Source organism: Budorcas taxicolor, chromosome 18 (assembly GCF_023091745.1).
Source record: "Budorcas taxicolor isolate Tak-1 chromosome 18, Takin1.1, whole genome shotgun sequence".
Classification (NCBI taxonomy): Eukaryota; Metazoa; Chordata; class Mammalia; order Artiodactyla; family Bovidae; genus Budorcas; species Budorcas taxicolor.
This window is the reverse complement of record NC_068927.1, coordinates 16,109,052-16,136,900: the sequence shown is the minus strand read 5'-3', so window position 1 is coordinate 16,136,900 and position 27,849 is coordinate 16,109,052. Positions and strand designations below refer to the sequence as shown.

The window sequence follows — 27,849 nt, the reverse complement described above, 5'->3', positions numbered from 1 at the left end:
TTTCCCTGGGTTAAAGGAGTCTGAAGTCGCGTATATTGCAGCGCTGCTCCTCCAGTCCGCCTCTCTGAAGGCTGCTTGCACAGTCAAGTATACTTGTGTGTCATTCGGGGCCTTCTCCTGTTCACCTGCCACTTCACTGCACTTTCAGGAACAGGAAACCATCAACCATGTTTGGGTCCTGAACCCTCTGAGGATTGGGGCAAAGCTGTGAATGGATCCTCTCACTGTTCCTTCAGAGTTTCTGGGGCCTCAGGGCTCCCCTGACCTTTGTGCTGTCACCTCTGCGGCCCCTGAACTTGGTCTCAGAGCTTCGAATTCAGTTTCTGTTTAGATGAAAGTTCCTGATTAGTGACTTTGGGTAGAACCTGGTCTTATTCCACAGAAGACTCTCTTACATGCAGAGTTCCTTTTCCCCTTTCTCAGTCAAGATCTCTTGATAGTTTTACAACTGAAGACATATGCCACTACCAGAAGTGACAGAAAGAGTGGTGTGAATGACTGTGCCAGTGTGAAGCTGCGTCAGGTCTTTTAGAGAAGTTTGTTTATTAGCTGTGCTGGGTCTTGGTTGCTGCGCGGGCTTTTCTTTAGTTGTGATGAGCGGGGGTCAGCTGCAGTGCTCAGGCCTCTCGCTGCAGTGACTTCTTCCATCGTGGAGCACAGGCTCTAGGGCAAGCAGGCTTCAGTAGTTGTGGCCCCCCGGGCCCTAGAGCGCAGGCTCAGTAGCTGTGGCACACGGGCTTAGTTTGGTAACTGCCAGGCACCATGTGGGGTCTTCCTGGATCAGGGATCGAACCCATGTCTCCTGCATTGGCAGGCAAATTCTTTACCACTGAACCACCAGGTAAGTCCTGCTTCAGGTTTTTACAAGGATTTAGTTTCTTGTAGTTTGATTTCTAGTGGTAAGCCTTAAACTTTTAGGTATACGCGTACAGAAGTGTAGACGGGTGTTCACTGTAACACTGTTTGTATTGCCAGAGTTGGAACAACACAAATGCCAGTCAACAAGAGAAAATAAATACCACACTGCAGTCATAATAAAGTAGAACTACGTTTAACAGAAGCCTAGATGAATCCTCAAAAGCATTCTGGAGGGCAGAGGTGTATGAGGATCTGTGCAACCTGTTTCCTGTAACAACACCACGTCATGTGTAGAGGCTGGCAGTGTAGCGTTAGCATGAGTGTGAAGACATGTATGGTGAGGATTAGCCTCAGAATCCAAAATCTTCAGAGAAGAGAGGAGGAGACAGCAGGCTTCATCGGGGCTGCAGCTACGCATGTATTACTTTATATAATGCATTCCAGACCAAATATGGCAAAATGAGCAGACGATGGACGCATCAGTGTTTCTTTAATTGCACCTCATACTCTTCTGTTTGCTTCTACATTGTTACTTTGTTGTAAGATGACAAGGATAGAAAATCCTTCCTGTGAGGAAATCAGGAAAGCAACCAACCCGATTTAAACATGTTCACGGCCCTCCAGATTCCTGGAATGGTTTGGAAAAGAACTAAACCTCAGCACTGTGAACATGTGCGTCAGACAGTGGTGCTGTGGGCTTTGAGGATGCAGAACTGACCTCAGTTGCTGCTGTCGACTGGCTCGCCCAGCCTGTAATTTTTTAAATTAAAGTTTCTTAGGTTTTTTGTGATTGTTTTTGTGTGTGTGTGTGTTTTTAAAATATTTATTTATTCATTCCTTTTGGTTGCACCAGGTCTTAGTTGCAGCTTGAGGGAAGTTTTAGTTGCAGCATGCGGGATCTGGTTCCCTGACCAGGGACTGGACCCCAGCCTCCTGCATAGGGAGCGCGGAGTTGCTGGACCACCAGGGAAGTACCTGTGTTTTGTTTTTAATTGGGAGGTGCTGCGGTTGGAACCAAGCTGGCCACTTGGCACACCTTGGCTTGTGTCCAGGGGAGTCCCCAGGTCCCGTTATGACCCAGCTCCATCTCTCACTGCAGTGCTCGGACCTCACCTCGTGTCCCTGTCCCACCTGAATGGGAGCTGTGACAGGCAGAGTCCCCTGGAAGCCTCCGGCTTCCCAGCCTGGAGGGGTTTCTGGGTGGGGCATGGTTCTACTCTGGACTCCCTGAGCTTCTCACTTGCTCACTTGGGACACTCATTCCCATAGTGCCTGTGAAATAACTGTCCTAGGGCCAAACTCATAGAGTTTCTCCATATTATGTAGGTAAAATGATTAGTAAAACACAGAATCTTAAATGAGGTCTGTGGACGCAGTTTGCAGTTCCATAAGCTTGATTCTGTTAACTGGATGACAGAGGCACTGTATGTGCATAGTGGGAGATTATAAAATACAAAAAAGACCAGAAACACATTCCCACTGGGATCCCTGTGTTACTCGCTTTTCTGGATTCTTGCTTTGTGGATTAATTATATTTTATTATTACCTGTTGAATTTTAGCAAAAACGAGATCCTGCTATCTTATAACTGCTTCTTTCTCACCCAACGGTCTCTGCCTTTCCGTCTTAGACCTCAGAGCAGCTGTGACCTGCCCTTCAGTGTGTCTGTCAGAGCTGGCACAGGATTGGCCCTCTTTCTTCTACGGCCAGGGGAAATACCTCAGGCTTTGCCACCTCAGAGGTACTAGGACCACTATTTACAGGTATTGACATGCTGGTGACTCCAGGGAGGGCCTCGCAGGGAGGAAAGCCTGCACTGGCAATGGGAGGGCTGTCAGAAGTCCTTGCTGGGTCCCCTTCCAGCTGTCCCTTTTCTCCAGGGAGGGAGCAGTAAGTGCCCACCAGCCTCTTCAGTTCAGTTCAGTTGCTCAGTCGTGTCCGACTCTGCAACCCCATGGGCTGCAGCATGCCAGGCTTCCCTGTCCATGACCAGCTCCCCGAGTTTACTCAAACTCATGTCCATCGAGGCAGTGATGCCATCCAACTATCTCATCCTCTGTCGTCCCCTTTTCTTCCTGCCTTCACTCTTTCCCTGCATCAGGGTCTTTTCAAATGACCAGCCTCTTGCTTTGGGCTAAACTGAGAATGTTGTTAATCTGCTGTAAACAAACCCCAGGTTCTGTGATAACCACTCTCTGGCTCGGACTAGCTATGCTCAGAGTCCCTTTCCCCACGCGAGGGGAGCAGCCAGAGAGCCAGGCCTGGGGCCTTCCTCAGGTGGAGGTGACCCTGAAGCCAGGGGTCTCAGGGGCCCCGGTGCACAGGACGTGGGGGGGAAGCTGGGGGAGCGTGCGGCCGGTTGCTGTTGCATGGGTGTGTTAGTCCCTAGGCCGCGGTAACAGCGCCAGGCAGCAGGCAGCAGGCGCGGCACAAGCGTGTCCTCAGTTCTGAAGGCAGACTTGGGAGTGGGGGTGCTGGTGGGACACCCCTTGCCAGGCCCAGCAGAGGCCCCGGCCGCCCCCAGTTTCCTGGGCTTATGGCCACGGTGCCGTCCCCTTTCCCTCATCAGGATGCCTGCGCTGGGGCGAGGGTCTACTCGGAGCACCTCGAGACCCTCACTTGGTTCCCTTTTACCCAGTCAGGTCGCGCTCACAAGTGCCGCATGGAGAGACCTTTGGGGTCTGCCAATCAGCTCCCTCCAGTGTCTCCTGGAGGGAAACGTGGGGTTTTTCTTTTGTAAACACACAGGTTTTAGGTGTGTGGCATCAGTGTGCTCACCTGGGACTCAGCCCATCAAGAGAGCTCTTCGTGACCTACAGGGACCACTGTGGGTGCTCCGTGTGCCGGGTGCTCCCAGCCGCTCACTGAGTCGTGGACACGCTTTGTTTGCAGTTTCCAGCTGTCATGCACAAGGACCGCTCCCACAGGAAGTGGGGTGTTTGGGCTGATGCGTTTCCCCTGTATTCTCAGTGCTCTCTCACTAAGGAACAATCACTGTTTCTCTATGAGCTCCACTACCCTACCCAGGAGTGGCTTTCTCTTGGGTTTTGCCAAAGCCGGCTCTCCAGGGAGGAGGTGAGGCTGGGCAAGCGTCTGCCACGGTCAGCATGTGTCCTGCTCCGAGTGAGCGGTGCCAGTGCCCGGGAAGGGCCCCCAGGCCCTCGGGGGAGGCAGAGGCCACGCCCCCAGTGTCACAAAGGCACAGGGTCACTACGAGCAGGGCTTGAGGCTGGGGTGTGCGCTTACAGCTCCTGTCTGTGGTGCCAGACCTGTGTTTAGAAGGTCTCGGCCAGTGCAGTTGCTCTGAGAGGTCAGCCGACGTCTCCTTGCTCAAGTTCCACAGTGACATGTCCGGAGCTGAGGACACTGTGTCCCTCCCTGGTCCCTCATCCCCAAGGCTGGCTGATGGTGACTTTTGGGGCAAAAGAGGCAGCTTCATTATGGGTTTATTTCTGGATGACTTATTTGTTAACTCACTAGGCTTGTTTTGTTCCATGCATCCCCCTGGCAAACCTTGCTATTAAAGGAGGGAAATAACCAGCCGATTATTTAAATGTAAGGAAAGCAGAGATGATCGTTTTTTTGGTAGCCTTTTTCTATTTCTACAAAAAGCTTTCTGTTTTAGGAAGCAGAGTGTATGTGGACACTGTTTCCAGCACAGATAGGCCCCTTCTAGGCTGCCATGAGTCTGGCAGCAGTGTCCCCTCTGACAGATGGCTGGGCCCGGGTGGCCTTGGTCCCAGGAAAACCTCAGCAGCACATGACGGGGGCAGCAGCCTAGATGGTGCCCGGCTTGGACAAGCAGACATGCGGGGCACAGGGGTGTTGTCATGGGGCCCAGCGGAGGACGTGTCTGGGGGCACTGCCCACCGCAAGGTGGGTGCTCACATCTGCCCAGTGACATGGACAAACCTGCCAAGAAGCCTCCTCCTCTTGCCTTTGCTCTCAGCCTGCAGCAGGAGCCCAGACCTGGTGAACCCGTCTCTAAGGCTCCTCTGCCGTGAGACACGCGAATGCAGCTGTGAGTGCCTCCTGGTGCAGCAGCAGCACCCTCTCTCACGGTGTCACAGGATAGGCGTGAGCACTCCCCAGACGTGTCCTCCGTTGGGCCCCATGATGACACGCCTGCAGCCCTGCATGTATGTCCACCTGTCCAAGCCAGGCACTGCTGAGGCTGCTGCCCCTGTCACGTGCTGCTGAGGTTTTCCTGGGGCCAAGGCCACCCTGGCCCAGCCATCTGTCAGAGGGGACACTGCTGCCAGACTCACAGCAGCCTGGACAGGACCTACCTGCGCTGGAAACACTGCGTCCATGTACACTCTGCTTCCTAAAACAAAGTGTTTTGTAGAAAAAGGCTACCAAAAAGCAAGGCACCCTCCTAGGCTTGCTCAGAGGCCAACCTGCAGTCTTCTCCCTAAAATTCTCCAAGTCCACATAGGCCTAGCAGACAACCAGCTGAGGTGCTGCCGGCCACATGGGGTGCACGCACTGTCAGAGCACACGGCCCAGCAGGCTGACATGAATGGTCTTTTTAAAAAGCAGTTCTAGAAGAGTGGGGGACTGGGCGACGCGTGTCCTCAGTGAGGATGCTCTGCGGGAATGCACCGTGGGGCGCGTGGGCTGTAGGACCAGACCCCTGGAGAGACCCCTGCTCGGTCACCTGTGCGTGGGCACCGGGCCCCCCGGAGGAAGAGGGGGCAGACAGCGGGTCCTCCTCCTGGGCTCGCCCAGACGGCACCCCACTCTGCAGCCAGAGGCCTGTGATCGCCATGCGCCACCGTGCAAGGCTGGGCAGCACCTCCTGCCCTGGCGCTCTGCTCCGTGTCCATCCCTCTGCCTAGTTTCCTGACGGGGAGATGTCCCTTTATGTCCAAAATGTTAGGCTTGTACAGAATTCTTCTGTCAGCCGTCCTTCAGTTTGTCCAGCGGCGTAGGCTGTCCTGGGGGCACAGGGCTGTGCAGAGCGGGAGGGCCCCCAGAGGCCCCGGCTCTGGGCAGGCGGCCCCTCCTCTTCCTTGGAAGGCACCCTTTGTAGGCTGGGTGCCTCGGGGCTCCTGGGGTTTGTTTCCCACAGTGGTGATGGCTGTTATTCAAGCCTTGCGGAAAAGTGCCAGGGGAGGTGTTAGCACTCTCATGGGGCTGGTGGCCCAGACTGTAAGGTTGTGTGCTGTGTGCTCTTATGTGTGTGTATGTGTGTGTGTTCAGCCAGGCTGCTCTGGGCTAGTAGAGGCAGTGTCCTCGTCTCGACCTTGGGCCTTGCCCACGCCTGAGGATGGTGGTGCTGAGTCCTCAAGCCGCTTGGCTGCCTGGTCACCTGGCCGGAAACCAATCATCAAAAGTCACAATTAAGGCTTTTTCGAACCAACTGGCTGGAAGAGTGTCGCGTTTCCTGTGAAGCTGCCATCACGTCTTCATTTAGAAACGATGAAAGGGCTGCCTAAGGGTGTCACGGGGGCCGGGGCACGGCCACGCTGTGATAAAGTGATCACAGCAGAGGCAGCGTCCAGCCTCCGGCTGACTTGGGTCTTGCTGCCCATGGTCTGCGTGTGACAACCTGGGGCGGCTGGGGGCCTGGGTGAGCCGCCATGAGGCCGCTGGATCCCGGGGTCTCCAGCACAGACCCTCCTGCCCAGTCACGAAACTAAGGCTCTTTGTTTTCCTTCACTGACGCATACTTGATTTGCCACGTTGTCATGTATGTTCCCGGTCTACACGGCAGTGGTTCAGTGCTTCTATAGACCAGGCTCCAGTGCGGTGACTGTGGGCGCTGTCCATCATCCCCTGTGCCGTACAGTGCGTCCATGCAGCTAATTTCTGTCACACAGGAGTTTGTGTCTGTTAAGCCCACACCTCTCTCCTGCCCCTCTGCCTTACATCTGCTTGCTGGTGACCGCTGGTTTGTCCTCGACATCTGTGAGTCAAGTCACCAGTTTGTTGTATGTTTTAGATTCCATATAGAAGTGGTATCATGCAGTGTGTGTCTTTGCCTGTCTGACCTACTTGGCTTTGCATAATGCTCTCCAAATCCATCTATGTTGCTGCAAAATTTCATTTTTTATGGCTAATAGTCCATCGTGTGTGTGTGCGTGCGTGTGTGTGCGCGTGCGCATCACCTCTTCTTTGTCCATTCATCTGTAGATGTCCGCTTAGGTTGTCTCTGAGTCTTGGCTATAGTAGTTCATCGTGTGTGTGTGTGTGTGTGTGTGTGTGTGTGTGTGTGTGTGTGCGCGCGCGCGCGTGCGCGTGCGCTTAGGTTGTCTCTGAGTCTTGGCTATTCTGACTAGTGCTGCTGTGAACACTGGGGTGCATGTATCATCTTGAATTAGTATTTTTGTTTTTTCCAGACATAATCCAGAGTGGAGTTGCTGGGTCATATAATAGTTTTGCCTTTAGTTTTTTAAGGAACCTCATACTGTTCTCCACAGTGGCCGCACCAGTCCACATTCCCACCAACAGTGCGTGAGGGCGCTCTCCTCCACCTCCTCCCCAGCCTTTGGTATCTGCGGTTTAATGACGGCCATTCTGAACAGTGTGAGGTGGTGCCGCACTGTGGCTCTCACTTACATTCTCTCGTCATTAGCCGCGTGAAGCATCTTCTCGTGTGCCTGTTGGTCATCTGTGTGTCTTCTTTGGAAAATGTCTATTCAGGACTTTTGCCCATTTTCTGATTTTTTAAAAAATGTTTTCAGTGTCTAAATTCTTTATATGTTATATATATATTTACATGTAATATACACATATATCTATATTATATGTACCTATATTATATATATCTATATATATACACACACATAGGGCCACAGTATGCGGTTTGTGGGGTCTTAATTCCTCTACCAGGGGCCGAACCTGTGTCCTTAGCAGTGCAAGTGTGGAGTCCTGGCCACTGGACTGCCAGGAGGTTCATGTTTATCCCATTGGGATACTAACCCTTTTGGTTAGATCATCTGCAGGTGTTTTCTTCCACTCAGTAAGTTGGCCTTTTTATGGTTTCTTTTGTTGTGCAAAAGTTTAAAATTTACTTAGATACCCTTTTTTTTTTTTGCTTTCATTTCTTTTGCCTTTAGAGACGGATCCAAAAAAACATTGCTATGACTTAAACGTCAAAGAAAGTTCTGCCTGTGTTTTCTTCTAGGAGGTGTATGGTCTGTGGTCTTACATTTAGGTGTTTAATCCGTTTTAATTTATTTTTGTATATGGTGTGGGAAAGTGTTCTAATCTTTAATCTTTTACATATGGCTGTCCAGTTTTCCCAGGACCACTTATTGAAGAGACTGTCTTTTCTCCATGTGTATTCTTCATCATAGATTGATTGCAGTAGGTTTTTGGGTCTCTGTCCTGTTACATTGGTCTGTGGTCTAAATGTCTGTCTCTCTGTCAGAGCCGTACTGTTCTGACTTTTGGAGCTCTAGAGGCTAGTCTCAAGTTAGGGAGCAGGATTCCTCCAGCTTTGTCCCTTCCTCTTAGGGCTGGTTTGGCAGTAACTCCCTCACCATCCAGTGGTTAAGATTCTGTGTTCCCGGGATAAGGGGCAGAGGTGTGATCCCTGGTTGGAGAACCACACTCCTGCAGGCCACACAAAGCAGCCTGGCAATTTGGCAAAATTTGTGCTTCTGTGTAAATTTTAGGGTTATTTGTTTTAGTAGTGTGGAAAATGTCATAGATATTATGATAGAGATTGCGTTAAACTGGTAGATTGTTTTGGGTCATGTGGCCATCTTAACAGTATTAATTTGTCCAACTCAAGAGCACACGATATCTTTCCATTTTTTTTATATCACCTTCAAATTTCCTTCACCAGTGTTTTATAGTTTTTACAGTGTAGATCTTTCATCTCTGTAGCTAAGTTTATTCCTAGGTATTCTTTCATGCCATTCAAAATGGGGTTTTTTTCTTTCTGACAGTTCATTATTAGGGTATAGAAAAGCAACAGATTTCTGTCCTTACCCACTTAGGCCAGTGTTTCTGCAATGTCCTGACAGCTTCTCATTGTGAGGAAAACAGTCTATTTCTGTCTTTGCCCTTAACATACCCTGGAAACGTGCTCACGGGTGACTTTCATGAGATGTGAGTGTGATGCCCCCTGGTACTCTGTGTTGTGGGCTATTCCACTTTCTAAAACATGGCTGTTGAACATGCTGCAGCAGTGGTGGGGCCACGTATGGTCAGGAAACCCGCAGGAGGTGAGCTGCATCTCGGGGCATGTCCCCAGAGTCCCTCTCATGCTTGTGTTTCTCATTTGGTGAAAAGTCTGCTTGTGTCTTTTGTGCATTTTCTGTTTGGATGCTGTCGTTTGTCTGACTTGCGGTGGGCAGTCTGTCCTTTCATCCTGTAAATCAGTCTTCCCTGGGCGGCTTTCAGTTTGGTTGAGATGCAGAGGACGGGTGTTTCCCTTTTTGAATGAATGGCACTGCTGGTGTCGTGTCTAAGAACGCTGCCTACCTGAGGTCTCAAAGATTTCTCCTACTGTTTTTCCTGAAATTTGTACAGGTTGTTATAGGTTTGTTTTTTTTTTTTTTTTTAAAGATGCATACTTGAGCATTCCGTTACTATTTGGAGCGCTTGTTAATGATACTGTGTTTTTGTTGTTTTTACGTGTTCTTGCTAGTTAGCAGACACAGGGTAGATTTTTGTGTGTTGCTCTGCTATTTTGCAGCCTCTTTGAGCTCACTGTATCTTGGAGTTTTTGGTTGATTTCTTGCAGTTTTTTAGATAGACAGTCATGTCATTATCAAGTAGAATGTTTTATTTTCCGTCCCAGTTAGTTTGTCTCTTTTCCCCCTTTTCTTCCTCATTCGCTGACTGGTTGTTCAAGGACGATGTCCAGAAGCGGGAGTGGGAGGGAGGCGTGTCCCGTGTCTCACTGTCAGGGCGATGCTGGCTGACAGTGCTGTCCACGCCCCTCCTCTCTCTGAGGGGTTCCTGGACCCTGTGGTGCTGAGGGCTTGGGCCTCAAAGTCTTGGGCTTTGAATGCCAGACACATTTTCTGCATCAGTTGTTAGGATTGGGTGATTCTTCTTCCCTGACCTGTTGATGTGGTGGGTTGTGTTGATTAGTTTTCAAGCACTGAACCAGGTTTGCAGGTTTCTGACACCGGCGTCACTGCCCACCCTCTCTGGTCACCTTCTCCACGTGGTGACCCTGTAGGGGTCACTCTGGACCTGGTGCTGGCTCTTCTCCCCATTTTCCTGCAGCTGCCTAGTGGGTGGGCTTTGTGTCCCCGGCTTTTGGCAGTGCTGCAGGACCATCCAGGGCCACTTTCCCTGTCCTGTCTCTCTCCAGAGCTGTCCTCCTCTGGGTCTTCAGGTTGGTCTTCCTCTGGCTTGTGCTTTTGTCTCTTGGTCATCTCTGTCACTTCTTTCTCCGTGGATCAGCCGTGGAGGTGTGTGGACTTGCCCCCTATGCTCTTGGTCACCTGAGTTCTCAGGCGGGTATCAGCCTGTCCCTGTCTTCTGCATTTCCGGTGCATCTTGGTCCCTTCTATGTACGATGGCTGTTTTTCCTCCTGTGTTTCCAGCGCCTTCACCCCCCATCTTCCTAGAGCTGTGTGATCAGGTTTCGTTTCCATTCTGGCCGCAGTTACAGTGGCTTGTCGTGTGCTCTGTGCAAGGGGCAGGTCTCCCTGCAGCCTGGGAGCCCTGAGCTGCTGCCCCTTGTGTCCAGTGACCTGCCCTTCTGTATGAGGCATGGGGCCCCCTGAAGGGAGATGGTCTTGGAACAGAGTCTGACAACCAGCCCCCCACTTTCTAATGACCTCCTAGGGTGCAGTCTGTCCATAACCAGCATTTTAAACTTCATTACTGTGAAATGTAACATAACATCTGAAAGTCTGCAAAGTATCGATAAAAATGTAGGATCTCATTCTCACAAAGTGCACGTGGGTGTGGCCTTTGTGTAGAAAACTCCTGTCACACTCCCGGGCGTGACTCCCCTCCACACTTTTACAGCGATCACCGCTCGACGTCTTAGCCGTCCTGTCGCCTCAATCAGGCAGACAGACAGTATGCCCTCTTCCCCCCATGACTTGTGAGACGGTCGGGCCTGTGTGACTCAGTTGCCGCTGGGGCCGCTGGGGCCTGTGTGGCGGGGCTGTGTGCATGGCTATGCCTGCGCTCCTGTCAGGATGTCAGTTCTTCTGCTCTGCGTCCTTGCTGATGCTCTGTATCTTGTTTTGGTTTTGTGTGGATTTCTCATCTGGATTTCCTCTCTTGTGAAGGGCCTATTTAAGTCTCGCGTCCATGTCCACAGTGGACGTCTACTCTCTGGCTTGCTGGTTTGTGGGTGCTCTCTGCAGAGGTTGCCTAAGGGCTTGCTGGCAGGTGTGTGTGTAGGAAGCTCCCTCTTCTCCTGTGGGACGGCGACCTTTAATGAACAAAATGTGCTGCTTTCCAGGTGTCGGAATTTGCAGGCTTGGCCGTTATGGTCAGTGTTCTGGCTCTGCAGGCGTCTTCTTTACCTGGAGGCTGCGGAAGTGTTCTGTCTGTCGTCCAGGGCATGTTCGTGCGGTCTGTGGGTTCTGTGGGGGGATCACTGTCGTTTCTGCACTGCACTCCTCGGTGGGAATGCAGCTCACCTGCACACGGGCTCAGCCTGTGGGGGGCCCATGTCAGCGTCAGGCTGTGTCAGCACTGTTGTTCAGCTTTTTAAAAACTGTGACATTAATTTTTTAAATTAATATTTATTTATGGAACTTGAGGTTCTCTGCTTTCCTTGTTACGTTTATTAGCAGGGTTCCTTCCTTCTTTCCACGAGACTTTTCCCTACTTGACTCCTGCCGACATGGCTTCTGCACAGGGATCACTGTGTGGTTTCCTGACTATGCTCCCGACAGCAAGTCCTCCCGCTTCTCCCTGGGCCCGGGGTCGCCACACAGGTGGTCAGTGGCAGGGCCTGAATCCTCACATGCCTGAGGGTTCGCCACAGTAGACCTTTACTGAAAAGTAACTATTTTACAAAAGGAAACAAGATTAGTGAAGAATGGCCTGGCTTTGTGCAACTCAGATCCACAGGGCATGTACTAAGACGAGTTTTGAAAGTGTGGACTGGCCTCTGCATGCCCTCTTGGTCTGGACACCATGAGATCAGGGTCCAGGACTCATGGATCTGTGAGGTGTCACACACACTCAGAGGTACCCATGTCTTGGAGCAAGAGGGGCGAGAGTCTCAGGGCTCCTTGGCTCAATTTTTCTCATCTTGAGACTAGGCAGTCAGTTTTTAAAAAATTTATCTTCTGCATAATCTTTTAAGTTTTTATGGAAACATTACTGATGAGTTCCCAGGTAGTGTGGAGCTTCAGCCACTGTCTTGAGTCAGTTTCTGAGATGCCATAGTTCAGGCTGAGATGGTCCAGTTTTGTAGTAGGAAAGTAGAAGAAAGCTTGGAATTCCCAGTTTCAATTATAGACAGGAAATGTCACTTCCGGCCGCAGCCCTGGGATGTGCGGAGGCAAACCTGGGCCCTCGGGCGGTGCTGTGCCACCAGATTGTGGCAGCCAGTTACGAGCCGGGGCTCCTTTGTGAACTCTTATCAGTTGACATGGAGACAGAAGACAGGTTCTTGGGAGGCTGGTGCTCCCAATCCAGATGCTTCCGAACAGCATGTTTGCAAAGCTGTTCAGAGCAGAGGCTGATTTTGTTTCTAATTCTGGTGAGTTGTGTGAGACCCTCGTCCAGCACGGCAGGCCCCCGGGCGTGTGATCTGGTTGGTGTGACATGCTCTCTCTGACTGTGAGGATGAGGGCTGAGGAGGGCACTGCCAGGAAGACAGAGCAATGCTTCTTTTCCCTGTTCCTTCTGCCAAACACAGTGAACAGCCTGGACGTGATGGACGGGATGTGCGGCACTGTCCATGCCCGGCAGGCTCAGCTTGGGTTGAGTCAGTGCGGCCGCAGGCAGAAGAGACTCGTGAACAGGTGCAGAGAGAGGCTGGCGCCTGCCAGGCGGTCAGGGAGCAGCCCACGGTAGTGAGACGTCGAGTCGGGCAGAGCCTCCACTGGGTTTCTGCGGGGAGGGGGGTGGGGGGATTGACCAACTTCGTGCGATGCAGTGGGGTCTCTAGTTGCCTGCTAGCTGGACTCCCATGTGAACCCGAAGGCCCCGCCGTGTTCTCTATCGTGGGGTGTAGACAGTGCCCTGCCGGGCTGGCCACTGGATAGTATGTCAGGAGAAGCCCTGTTCTGGCCCTGATGGGGGAGGGGACCCCTTCAGAAGAGCCACTGCACCATGCATCGTGCAACGCTGGCTGGAGGTGCCTGGGTTTCCTGTGGGGTCACCGAACCTTAATCCCATGTCCTTTGTTTTGAAGCAGACGGTTGATGATGAAGCGATGGCGGCGTGAATGAAGGCCCAGTGAGGAGAAACGATGCCCAAGGGTGGGTGTTCTAGAACCCCACAGCAGGAAGAGCGTTCCCTGAGCAGCGACATGGTGGAGAAGCAGCCCGGGAAAAAGGTGAGCTCCCACATCTGTGCGGGGTCAGACCTGGGTGTCGCCCGCCCGGGCTGCTCTGCTTGTCCCAGCGCAGGGCGCTGGCATTGGGCCCCCTCTGGGGCCAGCGTGGGAGGAGCTGCCGTGGTCTGGGTGGCTGTGGACGACGGCACCAGCTTCCTCTGGAGGATGTGTTTGTCGTTTGGCAGCAGAGTGCTTTCAGCACTAGGTCCATGGACAGAAGCTGGTACCTGTCTGAGAGACCCCAGGACCCCGGGTTCTGACCTCAGCCGTGGGCAGACCAAACGTGACAGAGGCCGTGTGAGCGGTCCTAACCGGGACGCTGCTGGGCAACTGGACTCGCGGTTTTGCTCGACCCAGTGTGAACAGGAAACGGAATGTCGGCCTGCACCCTTGTGTCCTGTTCACGTGCTGGTGCCCTGGGCTCGGGGGTGTGCCGTGTGCTCCACGCACTGTGACCCCAGTGTCCCCTCCAGGCTGGTCTGCAGAATCCCAGACTCACAGCCTTCCCGAGGGAGAGCCACCCGCGAAGGCGGTCTGTGGCCCGTACCCTGGCTCCTGTCCAGGAGGAGGGGCCGGTGCACAGATGACCTCATGTGGAAGCTGGGTGTGGCTTGATGCTGCTTCGTCACGTGGCTTTCAAGCAGGTCTTGGATGAGGCCTCAGACTCCCTGCTCCTCTGAATGCTGGGAAACTGTTGCGCGCTGGTTCTCAGGATCCACGTGCAGATGCTGAAGCCCAGGAAGGGCGGCAGGGGCAGGGGTCTGCCAGATCTTAGTTCCCCGTTCAGGGGTTGAGCCTGCGCCCCCTCCAGTGGAAGCGCAGAGTGTTCATTTAACCTCTGGACCACCAGGGAGGGCCCCAGACAGGCTTTCTGGTGGCAGCGAAGGGACAGGGTTTTGCCATCCTGGATGGACTCCTGTGGTCCCCATGACCTGTGAGGCAGATGTTGCCTGGGGACCTGCTTGTCTGTGAGGGCACAGAAGGAATGGAGAAAAAGCCTCAAGGAACAAACTGTGCCCAGTGTGAGCCCCTTCTGCTCCCAGTCCAGGCCGCACCCTGCCCCGCTCTGCAGGACCTGGGCTGTAGCTCCCTGTGCTCACTGGGCACAGCTGTGTGACAGCCACACGTGCCCACAGCAGACTCCATGAGGGAAGGGATGGGTCCCACCTTGAGAGCAGTGAGCACCTAGACTTGGGTTGGGGGGTGTCTGTGGAGGAGTGCCCAGGGGTGTGGCAGCGGGCGTGAGGAGGCAAGCCCACAACCCAAAGCAGTGTGCACGGTGTATTCTGCACGCTGTTAGCCAGCTGCTGGGGACTCTAGTTTGATTGAAGTAGAAATGCACCTTTCATTTCTAGAACCTGGGAGCATCATGATCGAGACCAGGTTTCACAGCACCGCCAGTGTCCTTGGGGGCCATCCCACCCCCGTCAAGCCTCTGTGCTAACCATGCCTCCCCACCCACAGGGCATGTGGACCCGTGGCAGGAATTTCTGCTGCTTTCTCGTGGATAGGCTCTTGGTGTCAAGAAGGAGGTTTTCCCTCTGGGGCTGCGTGGTATCCGCTGTGTGGATGTTCAGCTCCACCTCCGTTGTGCGGATTCAGGTCTGGGATGTGAACACACGTACATTGAGGGGTTTTCTGCAGAGGTGACAGATAGGGTTTACTAGTTGGTCAAAATGACGGCTCCTCTGGTGGCTCAGATGGTAAAGCGTCTGCCTGCAATGCGGGAGACCCGGGTTCGATCCCTGGGTTGGGAAGATCCCCTGGAGAAGGAAATGGCACCCCACTCCAGTACTCTTGCCTGGAGAATCCCGTGGATGGAGGAGCCTGGTAGGCTACAGTCCATGGGGTCGCAGAATTGGATACGACTGAGCAACTTCACTTTTCACTTTTCAAAGTGACTGCAAAGTTCTGCTCCGCAGAACCTGGTCGAGGTGGACCCAATCCATGCTGACACTCAGTGATGTCTGTAGACAGACAGGGGTTTTCCTACTGTCTACAGGCTCTCCGTGATCCGTCTGGACTCAGTTTTGTTTTGAGCTGTGAAGGAGGGTCAGTGTTTATTTTCTTCCCATGAATGTCCACCTGGTCACTGTCATTGGAAGGCTGTCTGTTCCTCCTGGATTGTGGCGGTCAGGTGGGGCTCACTTGTGCTCTTTGCTCTGGACATTTGGCCTGTAGCTTAGGGCCACCTGTTGTGTGATCTTGGTGCCTGGTAATTTAACTTGTCCGCTTTCATTGTTCTCCAGCATTGTCCTTGTTAATTCTTGTACCTTTGGTTTCCATGTACATTTTGGAAAAGCTGGTTGATCTGCTGGGCTTTGACTGCTCTGAATGCAAAGATGCGTTTGGGAGATGTGCTGGGTTAACAGTGATGAACACAAGTGGCCTCCATTTTGTCAGTCCTGTTTCTGTTCTCAGGGATATTTGTCATCTGCATAGAGGCCTTGAGCATCTTCTGTTAGGTTTATTCCTGTGTGTTTGATGTCTCTTGATATTAACACGGCCTGCTTCAGCGTGACTTCCTGGTTGTCTGTGGTGTGTAGGAACCGCCCGCTTTCTGTCCAGCAGCCTCCCTCACCCACTCACCAATCTGAAGAGTTGGACTGTATATCCCTCATGATTCTTTCAGGTGTCCAATCCTGCTGTCCCTCAGGAAGATCAGGGTTTGGGGGGACTCTGCTCTGACTGGAGGAGCCACCTCCCAAGGCTGTTGTCCGGGTGGGCGCCCCCACCCACGGCTGTGCTGGAGTGGGGGCACTTTCTTAAGTGCATGCTTGTATTCTTTTGCTCATTAAAAAAGTGGTTTTGTTTTTCAGCAGTTGTGATTATAGGTATTCTCGCCTTGAACCCTGTCTTTTGTAGTGGAGCCTGTGTCGAGTGAGGACACCCTTCTCACAGTGACCTGGGCGGTGGTGTCAGGACGACTCAGGCCATTTCTGCAGTTGAGAAGGTCGTGATTTCTGTACTTTATTTTCTTAATGTGAATTACATTCATTTTTCAAATGTTTTGCATTTCTGAAATATTTTGATTTGGATTATCTTTTTTCTGTCTAAAGATGAGAGTCATCGGCTGGGCCAGGAGTTTCTTGGTGGGAAGGTGCTGAGGCTTCTCGGGCTTAGCTGGTGGGTCTGCTCTCCGGCGGGGGTGGGGTGCAGGTGGGGACAGGCCGGCCTGTATTGGGCCTTGCTTGCTAGCCCCTCTGCACACTCCAGATGCCCTTGCAGCTTGTGGTGTGCTTTGGCGGGACCCCTGGTCACCAAGGGTGTCTTGTTACCTCCCGAGACCAGAGGGCTGTTGGGGCCCCAGGAGACGAGGCTGTGCAGCGTTCAGGCCTCGGTGTACCCTTCCAGGATCACCTGAGTGCCTCAGTGTTGCGCAGGTGGTGTGTGTGGGGAGGATTCCAGAAAGAAAGCTTGCCGCTGGGGAAGGGAGCCGCATGGCGGTAGCAGTGCTGTCTTCCATGTCAGTGCGAGCCCAATGGCCTGTGCGGCGCCCTGTGGGCCAGTGAGCCGGGCATTGCATAGTCGGAGGTGCCACCGAGTGTGCCCCGTCCCACCCCACTTGCAGGGCTCTGCGTGCTGCTCTTTCTGGGTGGGGCCTTGTGGAGTCTGAGCCCTCCACCCCTCCCACGAGGCAGGCATCACCTCCGGTTCTGTAGATAGTGACACCAAGGCAGACGCGTGACTGGACTTCCCAGGACGGGGCTGGATTGTGGGCTTCTGGGCCCTTAACCTGCTGGGAGGCCAGCAGGGCTGGGAGTGATGGCCACACCCCACCACCGTCCAGGCCAGCTCCTGCGCTGGGGTGGGCCGCCCACCCTGGGGCTACCCGCAGGGTCACAGGCCTGTAGTGAGGCCAGAGATGACAGGGGGCTGCCCATGGACAGGAGGAGAGACCAGGCTTCACGCAAAGGGGAGCCCATTGTCTTGGGCAGACATGCTTCTGTCCAGTGGGAGGCTTTACAGCGCACAGTGGGCGCCATTAGTCAAGCCTCTCTGAAGGTATGCTTGCTCACCTCCGAGTCCGTCCCACGAGCAGTGCCATGGCTGGCGGGTAGAAGGCTCCATTGCCAAGTGTGAGGTGTGTTCTCCTGACACAGGAAGTGAAGTCCTTGTAGATGTGAGGACATTGAAGCTTTAATTTGGGGACGCTGTCTGAAGGTGTTACTTTCTTTTCCAGGACAAAGATAAAGTTTCTCTAACCAAGACCCCAAAGCTGGACCGCAGTGATGGTGGGAAGGAGGTGAGAGAGCGCGCACCCAAGAGGAAGCTGCCCTTCACCGTGGGGGCCAATGGAGAGCAGAAGGACTCGGACACAGGTACCACTCTCGCCCACCCTCACAGCCTGGGCTCTGCGCTGACTCCAGGGGCTCCTTCTTGAAGGCCTGGGAGGGGTGCTGGGCGAGACTCTTTACTGATGGCAGGGTGACTGGGAGCCGATAGGGAAGGTTTCCTGCAGAGAATCGCCCCGGCCCAGGGGCTTTCCGTGTTGTCCACCGTGTGTGTGTGACCACCAGCTCCTCTTCCTCTGAACTTCCAGGCACCTGCACTCTGTTCAGCCTCCGGAGAGCTTTACATGGGAGGATAAATGGGTTCCCCTCAGGGCTGCCGACGCACATAAATTAACCCAGTTGTTTGAAGTAAAAGCCAAAGGGTACTGTGAAACGGGCAGAAGCGAGTGCCGTCTTCCCTCACGTGCGGTGGAGCGCGTGCAGGAGGACCGGAGACCGCCGCGTGGTGCCCGTGCTTCCAGGGCCGTTCCGTCTTGAGCTGCACAGGGACGAGCTGGGTCCAGGCAAGAACCTGGCCCCCCTGCTGGTCAGCTCACTCCCCTCCTCTTGGCCCTGGGGCTGGAGCCTTCCCAGCCTGCCGATCATCTGAGGGCAGGCCCCTGAGCCAGGGGCAAGCATGGGCGAATCCATGGCGCCACGAGGGGGTCCTGCTTCCCCCAGGATGCAGCCATGGGGGAAGGAGCGGAGGATGAGGTGGGGTGCAGGCCCTGCTGTGTGAGAATTTGCGTCAGTTCACAGGACAAGTACAGGCACAGAAATGAGACAGATGGGAGAAAGTTGGGAGAAGTGGCAAAGGGAGAAGCCTGAAAGGAGTCTCTTTCCTCCTCAAGCTCCTGCACAGGCGCCACCCCCCCCCCCCCCCACCAGCGTGTGACCCCTGGGCTCCCAGCCCTGAGTAAGCACATGGGCTCATGCGCTGCAAGCGGGTGGTGCAGGGTGGTGGAGTTGGTGGTGCCAGCTGGGGTACGACTGGGTTACTGGGAAGATGGTCCAGCCTCCATGAGGTCCTTCACAAGAAGAGTTGTCGGCATCCTCCCAGGAACCCTCTGGGTCAGGCCTGGTGCAGAGGACACAGGCTGGCCCGGACACGTACTTAGGCTTGAGCGCCTTGGCCAGTCCTGGTCTGTGCAGGGTGCAGTGTTGCTGTTTGGTTTCAGTCTTCTTGGATGCTGGGCATCTGCAGTTCAGTGTTCTCCTGCAAGGCCTTCCTGTCACTCACAGGAAGACTGCTGCCCCAGGAGGGGGCGGCCGGGGGCTGGGAGCACCTCAGCATGAGTCCTGTGGGGTGACTGCAGAGGCCCAGCACAGAGCACTCACCCTCTTCCTGGTCATCATCGCCCATTTGGGGACGGGTCCTACTGGGCCAGTAACCCTTCAACAGCAGGGTATGAGCCGCCTGTGACCCCTAGGGGCCCACCGCGCAGCTCTGTTACCTGTTTGGTTTGTTCATGGGGCAAACCAGACTCCAGTAACAGGGAGTGTCATGTCCTTCGAGTCAGTACTGAGCACCTCACCTGCAGCCCTGGTCACTGATCCCTGTCTGCCTTTCCTGGTGAGCAGCCATCTGGGCAGGATTATGTCCTCCCCGAGAGGCCAGGGGCTGCAGTCATCCCCATCCCTGCCCGCTGCAGCCGGGGCTCCCTCTTGCGTGCCTGCGTCCCTCCAGCGCCCTCTGCTGGGAGATGCAGCCTGGTTCCAAGCTACCAGTGGCATCTCCTCAGCTGTGCCCCAGACCCCCGCCCCCTGCCCCGGGGGCTGGCCTGCTGAGAACATGCACCCAGGACAGTGTGGAAGGGGCATCCTCCTGCCCGCTGCTGTTGCCCAGTGCCAGTCTTGGTGGGACTGGGACCTGCTTCAGATTATTCTGTTTTTTTTTTTTTTTCTCCAGAGCTTAACTCTACACACACCTACCTGACCACCACACAGCAGCCTTCCTGCTTAGTCTCACGACGGTCTCACTCCCTCCACCTGGGGACATAGGTGGCTGCACGTGGCTTCCCTGAGGGGCAGGGCCTGCTCTGGGGGGATGTGCTGGGCTCTGAAGTTCTGAGAACATGCCCTGCTGAGTGCTGGAGGCCACTTGTGTGACCACACAGGCGCTTGGCCACCTGCTGGGCACGGACCAAAGCAGAGTAACGCTCTGAGAGCCACCCATGCCATGACCCTGGAGTCCTCAGGACCCCAGTGAGAGCAGGACTGGTGTGGGGTACTGGCCAGCTCCATCTCGGGCTGAGTCTGGAGGGTGTGGCTGGGCCCACTTGGTCTGGGTCAGGTGGCTGCTCTGCCTACTGGTCGCCAGAGTTTGGGGATGGGGGCCCGAGGGGTGCTTGGAGGCCTCCAGATGGGCTGGACCAGCAGAGTGGGTGGCCCGTCCGTGTGTTGCTGGAGTCCTGGTTCAATTTGCAGGTGTTGCTGGAGTGAAAGCTGGGGTCGGTGGTTGGGAAGCCCTGCTGTTGGTCCATTCATGCTGGCCTTACCTCACAGACCCTGGCCTCCTGATCATGCTCTGTCGCCCTCGCCAGGCGCTGAAGAAGCCTTAGTCAGGAATAGGGAGGAGAAAGACTGCCCCCCACGTGCCCCCTCAGGTCAAGGACGTACTGAAGGCCACACAGGTCTCCTTTTCGCTGGTCAGTGATGGTGATTTGCTTTAAACAAAAGGAGACACCAGGAAACCGGAAGGAAGCAGGTCCTCACTGCAGCCTGAATGACAGGCCTGTGGTAGCCCAGGGCACCAGAGGGCTGGAGCGTAACAGGGGCACCCTGTCACGTGTGGACGGTGCCCAGGCTGGCTGCTTGGTCAGGAGCCTGTCTGTGACTCTGTCCTGCATGGTGGACCGTGTGCTTCTGAGACCAAGAGATAGGACACTCTCTTGGATGGCAGGTCCTGGCACTGACCCCACCTCCTGCCTGCTCTGACTGAGCCCTGTGACTTCGTGGGGACTGTGGATGCCCACCCACCCTTCAGGGCAGAGTGTAGGTGGTGGTGACATCTGAGAGGGTCATCAATTCCCCACTGTTGTGCCAAACCAGTCTCCAGAGAGGCTCTTCTGCTGGGAAGCCTAGGACTGTGTGATGATGGGGACTCACCCTGTGCCCCAGACACAGGCTTCTGGTGGCAGTGACAGGCTGAGGACAGCCTGCCTGCTGTATGATACCTTGGGCCGGAGGACGCCGTCCTTCGCTCAGGGTCCGTGTGATCTCCCAGGCTCGTGCCATCCTGCCCCTGCGGGATGGCCTCTGCTGGAAACAGCTGTCGTCCACTCTGTCTGGAGAGGTGGAAGCGAGGACAGACCCCCAGGTGGCAGCAGCGGGAGGGGCTGCACGGGGAAGCCGGCTTGAGATCAGATGGCGTCCCGGAGAGGACGGGGCTCCCGCACTGGGAAGCCACACAGGCAGCAGGGGGTGCGCCCTCCCGGTGCTGGCACCCTTGCTGAGGCGCAGCAGGGAGCTGGGGCATCCAGCCTGGCTCTGGAAGAGCACACGGTCGCCTAGTGGCTGTGCAGGTGTGAGAACGGCCCACTCAGAGTGTCAGGTAGAACCGGGGGATGTGGAGGCGGAGGCATCTGCAAGCTTGCCCGAAAGCCAGAGGTGGCCCTGGTTTCACAAGGTCTTCTCGAAACTCTGCGTCCTTGCTGTCAGTTCTGCTGGGGTCAGGGAGCACAACTCTGCATGCCAAGTTATGAAACAGAGGTGCTCAGGGCTGCTCTCTCCACAGCCCCAGCTGGGCAGTTGTGGGGGGAACAGAGCCATCTTCCAGAGGCCTCTTGGGACACCAGCGAAGGCCTGAGGGCTGCTGGAATCCTTGCAGCTGCGGCTGGGTGACCACGTCCCAGGAAGAGATGATAAATCTGCACCGACTTCACAGAGGACCAGCAAGATGACCAAGCTTGAGACTCAGGGTGCCAGGTCACATAGTCGCGCTTTCCTAGTGGCGAGGGGACATTCAGCTCATGAGACCACCCCCTCATCAGCCTGGGAAGAGGCATGTCTCCATAGAAGCAGGGCACGGCGCCTCCAGCCCCCACACATCACCCCCTGGCCTGCCCTTGCTGCTCACACGCACCTGTCAGTATCCATGTCTCTTAACTTGGCACCTGCCGTCTGGGCTTCTGTAGGTTCTGTTTTGCTTCTGGGTGGATGTAAGAAACAAAACCGTAGCAGAACACCCAGGGGAGTGGCCACTGCCTGGGACACTTCCTCTGCCGTGTCCTTGTGGTCGTCGCACAGGGCAGGAAGGAGGCTTTGCAGGTCTTTCTGGGGTGGGCATGTGCTGACAGGACACGGCGGTCAGGCAGGCGGGCCCTCCTATGGCGCCAGCACCCCAGCCTCCACTCCTCTGTGGCCAAGCTTCCGAGGGTGCCCACTCCATCCGGGACTCGCAGCCCAGCCAGACGTGGGCTCCTCTAGATACTGGCACCCGCTGCGCCTGTAGAAAAAAACTGCACTTCAGTGTGGAGAAGCCAGCATCTCAGGAGATGGGATTACATTTAGGGGTTCCTTTGTGTTAAGCCTTGGGAAACCTCCACCTCCTCACACCCGGCACCTGAGGACTCCTGCTGGGGTGCCTCAGCCCTCCAGCTCTCCCATCCCCTAGGGTGGGGTCCTGCCTGCCATGTGCTTGGTCTACCTGTGGGTGGCCTTCGTTCTTCCTGAGACTACAGGCCTGGGTCCCCAGGGCCCTGCCCTGCAACTGGGGTCAGTGTCTGGGCAGCAGGTGCTTCTCAGCTGCCACTAACAGCTGTGCAGGTGGAGCCCTCGAGGCGCACCCCTGGCCCTGGGTGTCACTTCCCGCACAGCCACTTGAAGACAGAGTCAGCTGTGGCCCTTCTGCCAGGTTCCTCTGGTGTCTTACAGTCATGGGCACGGCCTCTGTCCCAAAGACCTCTGTGCAGCAGAAGAGGAGTGGTGCTGGTCTGTGTGCTTCCAGGGTGACCTCGCGGACTTGGCAGGGCAGCCTGGTGGGAGGCTGTGCGTCTGTTCTTGTCTCTGGGGAATTCGTGTCTGTATTGTCCCTTGGCAGCACCCCTTGGGAGGCCACACACCTCGATTGTCTGAGGCCCTTCGGGGCTCGGGTTCTGACACCCAGGGCCGCCTTTCCACATTGTGAGGCTGTGCCCAGACAGATGCGTGTGACTGCTCAGTTGTGGCGTAGCTTCTGGGCCGGGCCCTGTGGCTTGACTGTCGTCCACCATGGCTTCATTTCTCAGGACTCCTTGGAGCCACCAGGTCCCTACTCTGCCAGCTCTGCCCGGTGCAAGGCTGGGTCCCCTGCGCCGCCCCCTCCTCGCTGCCTTCACAGCTTATGGGGAAGCAGGGCTCTTGGTCAACGATAAGGAGCATCTTTTCTGAATTTCCTTTCTTGGGCCTCTGCCTTGTGGGTTAGTTAAAAATCAGTAGTTGGTGGGGTAGCCTGGGGAGTGATCACATAAGACACTGATGAGCACTGTCAGCAAGTCACAGCTGTAGTTTTTATAAACAAGCAGTTTAAGGAAGTAGGAGTGAAAACTCTTAAGAACATGGAAAGTGATATACTTGCAGGGCCTGAGGTGGTGAGCGGTAAAGGTATGTGGTTTTGGGAGTGGCGATGTTGCCTCTCTCTGGGGTCTGACCTAGCCCAGGGGTGCAGGGAGAACCTCTCAAGCATGGCCCCCAGTGGCGACCCGGTGGTCTGCACCCCATGACCTAGGACACACCACACAGGGGCTCCCCCGGAACACACAGGGACGCAGGGGAGGGATCTGAGACTTGGTGGATCCCCAGTTCCCATGAGCTTTTTTTTGGGCTCCTGATCCCAGGAGTTGGAGTGCTTTTCTCTCCATCACCCCTGCCCCGTGAAAGACACGGGCACTGTGGCTGTCTGCGGCCACCAGGGTGTGTGTGAGGGGCCCGAGGAGCGCAGTGCTTGTCGTGAGGAGGCTGAGGGGCGCCGGGCTGGCCCCGTATCTTGTTAGTGCTCTGTGTTGATGCCTTTAGATGCCTCCAGCTCAGTCCACGCCGTGGTACTGCAAGGCTGGTTCGCTCCTCGAAGCGCCATGGCATGAGATGGAGGCTCCTAGAAGCAAGAAGAAAGGTACAGTACCGCCCAGTCAGCCTTGACCTCTCCATGGGTCTCTAAACTGTGTTTGCATTTTACATCTGAACTGTTCTGGAGGCGGGTGGGGCGGAGGCCCTGGACCACAGGCGCGAGCAGTTGCTAGACCGAGGCCCGTCCTGTGTGAGCGGGGACTCGGGTCGGCCGTCCCGCCGCCTGGCGTGCAGGGAACGGTCTGGGGAGGCACCTGGAGCAGTGGATGGTCGGTGGGGGCCAGGCTTGGCTTCAGTGGCTGGTGACGAGGTGTTGGAATCGTGTTCCCAGCACGGTTACTGCCGGAAGAGGTGATGCCGGGTGGCCTGTGTGCCGCCAGCTGCCCCTTCCCTTCCCGCGCGGCCAGGTGAGGCTCCGGGGTCGAGGGCCCCGTGGCATGAAGTGTCCCCTCTCTCCCCCACGCCTCACAGAGAAGCAGGGTCCTGAGCGGAAGCGGATCAGGAAGGAGCCCGTCACCCGCAAGGCCGGGCTGCTCTTCGGCATGGGGCTGTCTGGGATCCGTGCAGGCTACCCTCTCTCTGAGCGCCAGCAGGTGGCTCTGCTCATGCAGATGACGGCCGAGGAATCCGCCAACAGCCCAGGTGAGCCCAGGAGGTCCAGGGCTGGGGGCGGCCCTCCCTTGGACGGTGGCAGATTCCGCCTGCTAACCTCTGCCATCCTCTCCTTGGCCTGCAGTGGACATGACACCAAAGCACCCCTCTCAGTCAACAGTGTGTCAGAAGGGGACGCCCAACTCTGCCTCAAAAACCAAAGATAAAGTGAACAAGAGGAACGAGCGTGGGGAGACCCGCCTGCACCGGGCAGCCATCCGGGGGGATGCCCGGCGCATCAAGGAGCTTATCAGCGAGGGGGCAGACGTCAACGTCAAGGACTTTGCGGGTGAGCGCTCGGAGGGTGGGACCAGGGCAGACTCTGACACAGCACCCTCTTCCTTCTCCTGTGTGCCCAGAGCTACCTCCTCAGGAGGCCTGGGACGCTGGAATACGTGCTGAGCATGATCCCCACATGTCTGACCCAAACCTGATTTAGGAATACTGATATTTTAAGAGGTGCTACTTTGAATTTTTCCAAAACCCTGGGACCAGTCCCTGGGGTGGCTTGCTGCACAGAGGCCTGTCCAAACCCACGGCCTGCTCTGTTTTCCTGTGTGATGATACTGCTCACCTGTCTGGACCCTTCACAGCTTCCTAGCTATAGGGTGAACCGCTAGCGGTCATGGGCAACCCAGAGGTGCCCCAGGAAAGAACACCCAGGCTGGGCACCCGTCCTTAAAGTTTCCGGTGCCACCCGAGGTGGAAGTGGCCTTGAGGGTTAAGTCACATACGTGCTGAGTGTCTGTTTCCAGGCTGGACGGCACTGCATGAGGCCTGTAACCGGGGCTACTATGATGTCGCGAAGCAGCTGCTGGCTGCGGGCGCAGAGGTGAACACCAAGGGCCTGGATGATGACACACCCTTGCACGATGCTGCCAACAACGGGCACTACAAGGTGGGTGCCTCCCCGCAGACCTCTGGGTGGGCCTGCTGCAACTTCCTGGTCTCTCTCCTTCCTGGTGGCAGGGTGACCAGGAAGTGAGTCTTTAACCACCCCCGACCCCAGCTCGGCCCAGCTTTCTGCACACCTGCCATGGCTTGTGTGTCAGGGTCCTGCTCTGGCCACACAGGTATGGTTGGATATTAGAAGGTTGAGTGGCCAGCCCCAGAACGGGAGCTGTGTCCTCAACACTGTGCTGTCAGACCAGGCACCTTGGACGGGTGCAGCCACACGGGGTGACCCGTGAGACCAGCCAGGAGCTATGAGCCCCTGGGGTGCCGGCCCAGCACTGGAGACATGTGTAGGTGAGGGTCTGGCCACTTCCACACCACGATGTCTTGAAAAGGTCCCTGTCTATAGAGGCGGCAGGCAAGCGTGATGGCGTGTGACATCTGGTCTTTGGTGGTGGCCCTGCTGGCAGGTGCCAGGGAACCAGCAGCTTGGCCAGGGGGATGGGCACACCAGGACAATGACACATGGGTGCCGGGAGAGGTTGGGAAGGGCTCTGGGCTCGAGATGCCAAAGCTTCTGTGGACACCTGAGTGCTGACGTCAGAAATTAGGTAACATTTTAGGGAAGATGAGAGGGGTTTTGTTTTTCTTTCTTAAGAGCCCTTTTAGAGAAATAGGCTGAAAAATTCATGAAATATCTAGGATTTGCTAAAAATATCCCCGGGGCAGTGGGCAGGTATACATGAAATGAGGCCTGCATTTGTAAGCTCATCTTTAAACTTGTTGTTAGAGAGTGGTCAAAGGCCTGTGGACATGGGGCCTCAGGACGGGGGGGCCTCTGCAGAGGGGAGCTGGAAGACCAGGAGATGGGAAATGACCCTGGACTGTACAGGTGGACAAGGGTGTGGACAGCAGAGACCCTTTCTCCATGTGAAGGGGACTGGCCTGCATCGCTAGTCCTAGAGGGAGGGCCCATAGCGCTGGGAGCATGGTGGCCTTCAGTGGCTGGGGTGGCTGGCCCCCAGCTGACAGACAGCAAGGGCAAGGCCCTGGAGCCCAGCCTCTGGCCCCAGGGTTGTGCACGGTGGTTGTCCCCAGGGCAGGGGAGCTTCCGCAGTGGAGATGCCGTTACTGCTCTCCCCTGTCCCGTCTGCCAGCCATCGAAGGGAGGCCACCAGAGTGGACTGAGGATTGCGATGGAGCAGTGGTTTCCTGATGCACCTGAACACTGTCTGCTCGCTGTTGGGCGTGCAGTAGTAGTGTCTCTGAGCAACCTGCACTTGTTGGTCAAGACAGACGCATCAACTAGGGGCCTTGCTTGTGGTCAGGACTTCGCTTTTCAGTGCAGGGGACACCACATCAGTCCCTGGTCAGGGAATGAAGATTCCACATGCCTCACAGCCTAGAAAAACAGAAACAGAAGCAAATCTTAACAAATTCAATAAAGACTTTAAAAATGGACCACATCAAAAGAGAGTGTAAAACATTAACTACACCCCACTTAAAAAATATGTTATTCCAAGACTTGCCTGGGGGTCAAGTGCTTAGGACTCCATGCCTCCTTGGCAGGAGGCACGAGTTCCACCTGTAGTCAGGGAACGAAGATCCCAAATGAGGCGTGGCAGGGCCTGAAAGAAAGGAGAAAAATACATTATTACTAAAACTGTAACTGTCATCTGCATCTCCAGCTAGTCATGATCTTTTTGCTGGTTCAATTCAGTTCAGTCGCTCAGTCGTGTCCGACTCTTTGCGACCCCATGAATCGCAGCATGCCAGGCCTCCCTGTCCATCACCAACTCCCGGAGTTCACTCAGACTCACGTCCATGACGGTTTGAAATATCGTGACAATCACCAAAACGTAACACAGAGACACCAAGGAAGCAAATGGCCTCAGGGAAATGGTGTCGATAGACTTGCTGGGTGCATCACAGGCCTTCATCTCTACACAGTATGACAAATCGAGGTCTGCCTGCCCTTGAGTTCAGTGGTCCTGGGCACAGACTAGAACAGGCAGTCTGACTTTTAAAATAAAAAACATGAAATACACCTGCTTGTGGAAGCTTGGTCTTTGTTTTCCCTACTCTAACAGGCCCCCCCACCCGACCCTTACCCAATACAAAACTTTGAACCAAATACTAGGAACCTGTGTGATGGGTCTGTGGCGGGGAGAGGCCCAGTGGGCAGCACGCACAGCCTGTAGCCCTCAGCCTGGTCGCGCTCAGACCCTGTGAGCAGGCGCTGGTGTGGCTGCTCCACGGTCCTCACGTCCCTGACGTGCCTCTTGCTGCTACATAGGTGGTGAAGCTGCTGCTCCGGTATGGAGGGAACCCTCAGCAGAGCAACAGGAAGGGCGAGACACCGCTGAAGGTGGCCAGCTCCCCGACCATGGTGAACCTGCTTCTGGGCAAGGGTACCTACACGTCTAGCGAGGAGAGCTCAGCTGGTCAGTGCTGGGGGCGGGGAGCGGGGAAGGCAGGGGGTGGGCCGAGGGGCAGGGCAGGTGGTTTCACTTCAGGCAGCCTGCTTGGATGCCCGGTGCTGATGGGAGCTTCCGGACTGAGAGCACCGGACCCTGGATGGGGGCTCTGGTGCAAGGCCTCCAGCCCCTTGTCTGTGGAGACCCCTATCTGGCCACTCGGCCCAGGGCCAGCCTCAGTCCAGTTATTCAAGTTCTGGGCTTGT

General features: G+C 55.4%; 1 protein-coding gene across 7 annotated transcripts in view; it reads left to right on the top strand.

Annotated features, from left to right (window-relative positions):
• The window catches only part of ANKRD11 (ankyrin repeat domain containing 11), a 117,474-nt gene that overhangs the window by 76,998 nt on the left and 12,627 nt on the right, over window positions 1-27,849 (top strand). For 3 of the 7 annotated variants that reach the window (XM_052656651.1, XM_052656653.1, XM_052656654.1), the window contains 6 exons: window positions 13,162-13,302; window positions 17,486-17,624; window positions 24,093-24,263; window positions 24,358-24,561; window positions 25,028-25,170; window positions 27,463-27,610. In XM_052656651.1, coding sequence (XP_052512611.1) covers window positions 13,216-13,302; window positions 17,486-17,624; window positions 24,093-24,263; window positions 24,358-24,561; window positions 25,028-25,170; window positions 27,463-27,610 — 892 coding nt within the window. In that variant the 5' untranslated portion in view covers window positions 13,162-13,215. Of the gene's footprint in view, window positions 1-13,158; window positions 13,303-16,167; window positions 16,256-16,368; window positions 16,429-17,485; window positions 17,625-23,570; window positions 23,668-24,092; window positions 24,264-24,357; window positions 24,562-25,027; window positions 25,171-27,462; window positions 27,611-27,849 lie in introns of those variants that run through there. The other 4 variants (XM_052656656.1, XM_052656655.1, XM_052656657.1 and 1 more) reach the window with 4 other exon arrangements.